Source organism: Telopea speciosissima, chromosome 8 (genome assembly GCF_018873765.1).
Source record: "Telopea speciosissima isolate NSW1024214 ecotype Mountain lineage chromosome 8, Tspe_v1, whole genome shotgun sequence".
In the NCBI taxonomy this organism is placed as follows: Eukaryota; Viridiplantae; Streptophyta; class Magnoliopsida; order Proteales; family Proteaceae; genus Telopea; species Telopea speciosissima.
The window spans coordinates 1,704,992-1,715,173 of NC_057923.1; the positions used below are offsets into that span (position 1 = coordinate 1,704,992).

Consider the following 10,182-nt stretch of genomic DNA (forward strand, 5'->3'; position numbering starts at 1 on the left):
TATATCTTCCAATGGTTACTCAACTCTCCTGGTTTTGATCTTGTCAGACCTTTAGAAAAGTAACAATGAAAGCCCAACCTATATAAGCTCAACCGACAAATTGATTTCAAATTATTCCATTTCCAATCTCTCTTCTCTCTCTAATGGTTCTCTTATCCTGTTCTTACAAGTTATCCTTCAAAGCTGGATATTCACCAAGGCCACCAACAAGAAGAATTCTCTGCTTCCTTCCAAGCATTCACACCCATCTCAAAGATCTCCCCAACTTCCCCAATTTTTTTAGCAACCTGTCTGCTCCATCTCCCTAACCCTCACCGATTCTCTCCCCCTGGTCAGAAATTGTTGCCATGCCAACCTCAAATTCAAATTCGAAAGAACCACCGCTCCCGCCCCCTGCAAATCCGAAGATGAGTTGCTGGTATTTTTGGAATCCTATTAGCTTCTTCTTCAGATCGAATTCCAGGATGGATACCTACAACTCATCTTCCCTTTTTTTCGGATTCTAAGGGATTTGGGGAAAATGGGCAGGTTTTTTTTTGGCAAAGCATTTTTGTCTATTTACACTTGTTTGTATCGTTGTTGGTAATAAACGAGTGAAATGGGGGTTTAGAACCTCAAGGGGGTATATAGAATTGAATTTTTTAAAACTGAGGGATATTTTTGTAACTAAAAATCCCTTTTGTTTTTTTTTTGGGTAGTAGCAGTGTTAGTATTTCATGAAGAAAGGAATCGAGAGGGGAAACAAAAACGATTAACCAATGTAAGATTGATACAATAAAATTTGATTGTAGACAAGACATAATTGGCACTCAAATCTGTTTGTTCTCGATGCATCATCAGTGATTATGTTAAATTGTTAATGTGAAAGACTTCTTGATTGACAATACTGGGTGATGTCAATTTAGCTTCTTCCACTCTGTAAGGATCCCATGAAGGAGTTCTCTTACTCATAAATCTCCCCTCCACCCTTGAATCCAAAATCTTGATTGCTTCCCTGGTCTTGACGCACCTGGGCGTCTTGTATTGATTCATAGACGATCCTCCAGAAACACAGAAATCCATTAGCGCATCGAACGCGCCCTGTCTTACTACCCTGATCTCCAAGGGCCCGATCGACTTGTCTCTGCTCCTGCACCTCCTGTACACGGAGTCCAACGACTGTTCGACGGTGGAGCAGCATTCCTCCATCACAGCGGTGTCCACCTCCATCTCTGGCTTCTGATCAGGATTTCCTCCTCTGGGTCTGATGGGTTTGAGCTCCCAGAAGAGCACGTAGTGACCTGGGATGGACGACGTGTCTGCATAGCTGGTGTACTCGGTGAGAAGGATGCCCAGTGGGTCAAGGAGGTGCTTCGCTTCTGTGACTGCCCTCAACAGGTCTTCCTCGTTGGTCTTGTCTGTGTCGATGCTCAGCACTACGTTCTGCCGGTGTACGAACCGGAACTGTGGGGCATTGTTGTGGAATCCTGTCACCATTAGGATATCTCCCACTCTGTATCTGTATAGCCCTGAACAAACAGGGATCGGCAGAGATTGTTATATTTCACCAAAAAAAGGCAGAGATTGTTATAGAGTTGCAGAAGAGGTTGGAAGACTGGAGACAGGAGAGGATATCTCTCTCCCCTACGTCTAATTTATCTATTACAGACCTCAAATTCCAATGACTGACCAACTCGACCTGATTTCTAATCCATTTTTTCTGGTTCTAAACCTCCTCCACCCATGGAATAAATATCAGTTTCAGTTCAGATTAACTCAGCTTATGTACAAGTGAAGATAAATAGTAACCCTAATTCTATCAATGTAGAATGATCATTGGTGATGGTAATAGAAACAGTGACCGGAGCTTGAAGGTGCTCGATAGTTGTCGATAATACACCACTACTCAAAAATTAAAGAAATAAATAAATATGCGCATGTGGGTCAGATCAGATGAAGAGGAAGAAAGATTCACCTGTGAAAGTGGTGACAACGAGTTCATAGTAGTGACCAGGCTTCACTTGTGTAAGATCGACAGCTTCACCCTTTTCTTCCCCTACTTCATTGTCCTCCTTTTCCGAGCAATTCATCTCTGAGTCCACGTTACATGGAACTCCTTCAACCTCTTCTCCATTGTTTTTGTCCACAGGAAGGAACTCAAAGTAGGCCATATTGGGGAGAAGTGTGTAGGAGACACTGGATGGTTCACTCAGAGGATTGAGATTGATGCCAAAGTAGCATTCAGAGGAAGCATACATTGTTGAAACCAGAGGCAGTCCACCACTGTAAAAATCAAGTGTGGGGATGTATTGTGCCATTGACCCTGTTACTATAACATCAATGTACTTGGTTCTTGGCCACAGCCTCTTGATGATCCCTTCCCAAGATTTCACCTTGCATTCTGACTCGATCAAATCAGCCAACTCTGCATTGGGTCCTCCGAGGATGCCCAATACTGCGTTTCTGCAACTGGATTCTATTATCCAGTCACTGACATGGCCTGTCCTTATGTTGGTGCACAGCTCTTGCCAGTGATCCTCCAAGAACTTGATTGCTCTTAAGAAAGCAGATGCAAAGACTGCTCCCACCCTGAGCACCTCGTCTCGCTGAATCAAACCACAGAGCAATTGGCAGTACATGCTCTGCTTGCTGTCTAGACACAAGATGGTCTCATCTGGACTTGTGTACACATTAAATTTGTTGAAAGGCCGGTTTCTGAAGTTACTGCTCTTATAGTAGCTGGTTAGCACTGGTCTCGCCATCAAACCAGATGAAGTACTAATTTCTGGTTTTATAAACATGAGATACATCCCTTTTCCTTTGTCCAGACCCTCCACGTACCTGAAATCAAATGAAAGTCACTATTAAGTATGAAAGGAAGGAGAAGGTTGCAGACAATTGTTGCCAGGCTTTCACTGTTACAATTGTGGTCTGAAAACAAACATGAATAGAAAAGAACACAAATAAAAGAGGGAGAAGCATGCCTTCACTGTTACAATTGTGGTCTTAAAACTAACATGAATAATAAAGAACACAGAAAGAAAAGAGGGAAAAGCATCTCACTGGTTGATAACAGGCACTAAGAGGTTATACAAGAAGGTTTTTCTATCCAAGTCTTCTGCAGTCGATGGCATCAACTTTGGCTGTCCTCCTGAAGTTCCTGAGCTGTAAGAATGACAGAGACTTGAGGTGAGGTTTAAGAAAATTTCAAGAAACAAAAGGGAAAGAAAAGATGCCCAGTTCTTAATATTTATCAAGAATGGATGGTTGATACCTAGTGAGAAGCTCTGTGATGGGTTGACCTGAAATTATCTTCGACGGCTCTCCATTGGCAATTCGTTCGATATATGGCTTGATATCCTCATAATTCACAATGGGAACTTTCTTCTTGAAGAGCTCCCTATCGAAGCGGGAACCGCTGCTGAGAAACCCTCTTAGATATTCGGTGTCTGCATTTTGTGTTAGTATTTCCTCTAGTATCTGTTGCTGTATTTGATTGGCATTCATGGTCAGGTCCTCCACAAGCTTCATACTACCTTCTTTGTCATTAGGATCACAACTTAGCAACATCTTTAATTTCAAAGGATGATGAAGATCAATGTTCGAATTTAATATCGATTCAGTCAATGTGGGCAGTTGAAGATCCTGTCCCTGACCTCACTCAACATAAAAATGACTCCACACCCAAAAGAAAGATATTTCAAGTTCTGACCATGAATGCATGGGAGTGCCAACCTCTCTTCATGTTAACTGGATTGAAAAGCTAGCCTCCTTAGCTAAAGCAGATCAACAAATGACTGCTTGGAGGATTCACACTCCCACCAAACTATACTGCCCCTTGTTGATCTCCCTCCCTCTTTCTCTCATATTTAAGATGTCTTGCCTCTCTTCTTCCCTCTCTTCCTGCTGAGTTTCTGTTTCTTAGTAGCGTCTGTTAAGATGAAGGAATGATTAAATAACTGATTTGGGAGGGGGATTTTAGGAATTGCTGCTTTTGAAAAATTATTATTATACTAACTGTAGTAAAAAGGAGGAGAAAATGTAGGTAGGTAGAGGCTATGGAGGTCCTACACACGTGGCCTTGCCTAGTAGGCTATGATTTAATGCAGGGATTGTGGGTCAAAGCTGCATATCTGGTTTTGTTTTTCCAATTACTGCTTCTTAGGAGTATAATAATCTAGTCATGCTTCAACAGGGATAAATAAATAAGTAGTAAAACTACCAAATAAAGGCTAGAAACTGGAAAGAGCTTGTTATACCCGCACCCCGGGAGTATAATTAATTATTAATTCTTCCCCGTGACGTGTAGTTATCACTGCCACGTATGCCGGTGAGTTGTTCTCACTGGTGGTCAAACCCAGCTATATTGACCATAGTACGAGGTTGCCTGTGGAAACTAGTCGGGACCACGGAGGTTGCACCTTGACGTGTCAGGGGTAAGTAGTTGACCAAATTTTGTTGTGTGCTTACTGCCCTCTCAAAGCCCTCGAAGTATGGTCCAAAGGCCCTGACCTCTTATGGTGGGAACCACCTTCCTACTCGCATCGGAGGCAAGGTTACTGGCTGCCTCCGACCCTGCATCCAATGCTGCTAACAAGGACCCTTGTGGGTGAGACCCTGTGGCTAAGGTGCTATTGGTGCCCTGCCATGTTTGACCCTACCCAAATAGACCCTAGGTTACACTTATGAGGCCTTATCCAAATAGGCCAATAAATGTGATTTCTATATGAGAGAGAGGGGTAAGACTATTCCTTAGTCTTTCTTTTTTCTTTCTCTTTCCTAACCTAATCGTGAAAGGAGAGGAGAGCTTTGAAGAGAGGAGGCGGCAAGGAGGAGAAGAAGGAGAAGGAAGGGAAGAAGAAGAAGGAAATGGCTGCTGGGTTTGGAGCTTTAAAGAGGGTACCTCGTGTGTACCTCAAACCAGGTAAGCCAAGTGCCCTTTTCCCCCATTTTTCTCTCTTCCCCCCTTGCTCGTTTGAGCTTGGGTGGTTCGTTGGTTGCAGCCCCAAGATGGGGATTTCTTTTTGGAAACCCAAAGGGTTAGCTCGAGCCATGTGTAGTTTCCCCTTGTAGGATGCTATCCCATTTTCATTACAATCCTATAAAGACCTCTATTTTGACCTCTTGCTGAATCTATTTGATTCTAAAGCTTCAACCACCAAAGAAAACCCCAAATCTGGATTTTTGAGCTTTTGATCCTTTAAACCCCCTTAAATCTTTGAATGTTGGGTGTTTCTAAGACCCAAATAGACTCCAAGACACCCCCTCCCTAGTCCCTTGAGGCTTAGAGAACCAAATGGGACAACCCTGGGCGTTTAAGACCTTGAAATCGCACTTGGGTTGCATCGGAGGCAAGGTCGGAGGCAGGCCTGCTGAGTCCGACGTTGCCTCCGATGCAGTTTTTAAAGCTTATAACTTATGTAAATGGTGGGGTTTCTCTATGAGGCCTCCCCTACACTCTCTCACACTCTTATTCACTTCCATAGGCGCCAACATATGTGCAATGGGGTGATTTTGAGCGGGAATCGTTGCGCTTATACAAACTCCATTTGAAGTAATTGGTGAGTGGGTTTGGGTGACTGTTGGAGCTTGTTTACTATTGCTTGTTCATGCATTTATGAATTATATTATGACATTATCATTCAAGCATGATTGCATATTTGCATTTATTCTTATTCGATGATGATGATTTGGATGATATGGATTTGTGTTGGGTTACGGTCGGAAATCTGCACCGGAACCCCGAATACGTGGAATTGTATATTGCATCTCATTCTTGTATCAGTATGCGCCGTGTTGTCTTGGTACCGGGTGTTAGATGGAATGGGACGTTGACACACCGGATGTACCTCTCAACACGATAGGATTCATGTAGTATATCCGTGGTTAGGCTCGTTCCTATGCTACGACCCTTACCAACAGGGGTTTAGGTGTTGGGTAGCGAGCACTTCTGTGGAGAGTTAGAGAGGCCAGGCCAGGGGTAGTAATGGTTATCGGTCGCCTCTGGGTGGTGATGACTACGACGGCGCGGGCTCCATAGTAATAATTGAGGTTGCATTGTGGTGAGAATGGAAGGATCCACAATGTCTTCCCGAGTTATTGCAGTAGCATATACCCATTGACTTAGCATTGTGTGTTAGGTGATAAATAAATTAATAATAGCATGCACCATGGACTATTTGTGATTGTGTGATTGTGCATCCCCTTTTCTCTCTCACTAGCTCGGTGGAGCTAACCCCCGTGTACACATTCTTTTTAGATTTTGATGCAGATGATTACTGTGGAGCCAGAGACTGTGACTGAGGATCATGGCGATGGTTGCCCATGATGATTGTGCCTACGGGCTATACTGTTACTTGGGATTGTTCCCGTTTTATTATTTTTGAGCATTGTGTTTTGTACAAACTTTTATGTTTTACCTTTTTGGTAGCTACTTGATGGTCATAGGAATTTTGTAACTATGTTACTTATTATCATTAGCCAATGAACATCTTATAGTTATTTCTTTTACGCTTCCGCAAACTCTGACCTATCTCGGAATGTAATATTCCTTTGTCTTTCGCACTCTAATATTATTGTATTGTAATATTGGTTTATGACTGTGAGTTGGCCACTGCATCGAGATCCTGGCGGTGAGGTGGGATGACGCGTGTCATCTCAATCATACCCTGATATTGTATTCTATCCCTTGTCGGGATAGGGGTGTGACAGAGCTTGTGTAAATTCGTCCACCCAACCAATAGATTAGCCTCAAAGCTGTTCAAATAAGTTAAATAGTAAGCTAAGTTTAGACAGCAAACTATATTTCAGATAATTAGTACTCACATCCTAGAATATCCAAGAACAAGCATGCAGCTGAGGGTAGAAGACAGATACATAAAAATAAGATTCGGGCAGTGATCAAGTTGAATAGAGAAAATTGGCAATCATGGAGAAGCTCACTTGCCAGCCCCTCTTTTAGTTTGCAAGGAAATTTCATTATTTGAAGGTGGGCCTTGATCCGTTTCTGGCAAACTAGAAGCCTAGAATTAAAGGAATTTCTAGGTGGGAGTAAACATGGAAATTAGAGGCCTGGGATGCTATGAAGAACACATCTCCCATGACCTCACCAGGTTCTAGTGTTTCATATTATGAGCCCCACAACAGGCTATATCCGAAGAGGAGTGAATTTTGGAAGTTTCTTTCTGGGGGGATATCATCAACAACTTGCATGCATGAAGACCCAAAAAAGACATGCTAATTAAGAAACTGAAATTTAGATTTTAAATCATGCAATAACCCCTACTAGAGAGTAGGGTACTACTCAATGGCCATCTTGGGGCTGATCACAATCTTGAGGTCATGGGTTTGTTCCTCAATAACCTGCCGGAGTGAGACAAAGTGTTCAATAATTCAAACTAATGATCCTATAATTCAACCATTGCATGGACTGCAGTATTTTAGTTCATAATGGTTAGAAGCTGTCAACCTTGGGTACTATTTCTATCACATTTTTAATACACATCAGTCTAAGATTTTAACTTTCAAAGCAACATTAATTTACCATTTCAGTTTGCAGTGACTTCAAGTACTTTTTCTGGTCTATCTTAGAAAGAAGCTAGCACACTTCTCTTAGTAGTGGTGGTGGTGGTAGTGGTGGTGTTTCTTTAAGGTGGAAGAAGAGATGGGAAGCAGGTGGGTAAGCTAGTTACCAACCCACCAAGTCTGTGAAACATTAAGCCAGATAAGTTGCAAAGAATGGACAACTTCTTAGAAAGTCAAGGTGGGTAGTGACAGAAAAAACTCCACAAGATTCTCTTATCCTTATAATATAAACAAATAAATCTCACACCCATAGCGGGATATGCTGGATTTGTTTGTGTTAGATTTTCGGGTTAAAATACAAAACTGAAAAAGAAAAAAAAAAAGTGTCTTCATAGGGGACAGAGAATCCATGAAAAGGGCAGGAGAAGAGGAGCAAAAGATGGAGAGAGAGAGAAAGAGCCAAGGGCCAGAGGTGGTTTTTCTCTCTCTCTCTCTCAATCAATACATCTATCTCTAGCTATCAAGCCAAGATTGTTAAATTAATAACAAACTCATGACAGAGTCGAGTCACCCAACTTGTTTTCTGTTTGATGATCTGTCATTCTTTGACAAGGTCAGAGGATCTGGAGTCAGGATTTAGAAGGGCAATTCACATTGATCTGTTTATTCTTTTATTTAACTATGGACCTTAAAGATTCTCTTTAGCGGGGAAAGAAAAGGGGAAAAAGGAAAGATTTTGGTGGGAGCAGAGGAGGTTGTGTTGTGTGCACTAATTTGGTGGCTCTTGACCAGTATCCAAGTCTGTGGTCAAGGCAACGGCAAGACCTTTCCTTCTGAATCAGATAAATTCATATCAGAAAGAGGTTTACAAAAGAATGCCTTATACTTCTAATATGCCATGAACTAGATCCAATAACAATGAAGGATTCCAATCCACCAAATTGCTAGCATGTGCTAATCACTCAAGTTGCAGTATTGCAATATTGTGGGATGTAATGGTACAGGCCACCCATCACTTTGCTACAATTGTAATCACAGCTCTCAATATTTTTAATTCTAAATTTCTGCATTTAAAAGTACAGTAACAAGAACTAACACCATTTCATACTTTTCTAGTGGATAACACAGCATCTCTAAATTCTAATAATGTATACAGAGTACAGACACAGTCACCTACTCTCCTAGATACAATGACGTATAGAAAGGGAAATAAATTTTAGAATGTCCTCCAAGGCTTTGTTATATGTAATAGGTAACACATTAATGGATATTCTCTTGAAAAAACAAAATGAAGGATTAAAGTTAACTTTTAGAGTCCAATCGCAAAAAAGAAATGGCTTTCTCAATAGATATATAAAGACAAATAGAGGCGTTGTGAACCTTAATTACAACTACGAGGTAATAGTTATGGCATATAGACAAATGTTGGGGCTTGAGCAGAATTTAACCATGCATAAAAGCTAACCATTAAACAGAGGGTACTCAAGTCCAATGTGGGATCGTTGCTTTCGCGTGGAACCTTAACAATCTCCTCTCTATGTAGAAGCACCCTAAAAGCTAGTCATTAAACAGTGGGTGCTTCCCAAGTCCTTATAGGCCTTCACATCGGGTTACTTGGATCAGATGTGCCATCGTTGCTTTCACGTGAAACCCCAACCACAAAAGGCAATATTTTTTAGGGTCCTCACATCTAAGCATACACCTATCTTCATTTGTAATTCAATCTCTCATGTGGCTCTTCTAGGAGAAAGTTTTGGATCATTGATTGGATGATACCATGCCAATTAAGTAGCTTATTCTATTAGATGGATTTGGGAAATTAATGTGAAGCTGATCATTTCTTAATAATTAATTTCAATGGGCCTCCCAGTTCCATGTGCTTCCTTCTGCTTGAATTGACTTGGTTAATTAATTTCCTAGTAATCTACAGAGTTAGTAAATAAAAAAAAAAAAAAAAAGGTTAGAGTAGTAGTATATAATGTCCATCAGATCTAGCCTTTGCTCATGTGGCATGTTTCTCAGAGGAATGAGGATCCCATAGCAATATTCATCATCACAATTACTATTCTTGCCTTGGATCTGGCGATATTGATCGATGTTTTCCATACTGGTTTAATCTCTTGCTTGCTGGCATATAATATGGTTTTGGTACCCCTAATCATAGGTTTATCCAGCTTAATTAAAAACAAATTGAAGCCCTGAGTAATCCTCAGTTGTTTATTGGAGAGGATATGGATTAAGTTGTCGACCCAACTACCCAAGCCATGTTCCAGTCAGCTTATCTTCTGTTTACCACCAACAAATCTATTCCAACTTACTAATTAATCATGTTTGCGTTACTTAATTGAGCAATCCCTAAGCGTCTGTTACCAAAATCTCCAGCAGATTAACATTATTAATCCCTATGAGAGTAAACATAAATGATGGGACCAAATTGCATGAGGGTTTTCTTTGATTGGAAGCTCCAGTTCTCATTGGTTTGTCACTCTTTTCTAGGGTTTTTGGCCACTGCTGAGATCAATAACTGAATAGCTTTTCTGTGGTTGGGAAGCCATGTGGGGTTCTTACTGCTTGCTAGTCGCACAAGGGAAAGTTCCTAAGAGTGCACCTAGGTCTTCTACCATTGGAGCTTTACTTGCTGGCTTTTCTTTGAGAAATGATGGCCCAAATCAATTGAGC

The 10,182-nt window shown here is 41.3% G+C and overlaps 1 protein-coding gene across 1 annotated transcript; it reads right to left on the reverse strand.

The window, feature by feature from the left end:
- Window positions 1–843: 843 nt before the first annotated feature.
- On the reverse strand, window positions 844–3,702 carry LOC122671103 (indole-3-acetic acid-amido synthetase GH3.17-like). Its single transcript, XM_043868203.1, has 4 exons — window positions 3,254–3,702; window positions 3,043–3,144; window positions 1,955–2,820; window positions 844–1,508 (listed from the first exon to the last, which is right to left on the reverse strand). Exons 1-4 carry the CDS (start codon window positions 3,547–3,549, stop codon window positions 844–846), a joined length of 1,929 nt encoding a protein of 642 aa, XP_043724138.1. The 5' UTR covers window positions 3,550–3,702.
- Between the last annotated feature and the right edge of the window lie 6,480 nt (window positions 3,703–10,182).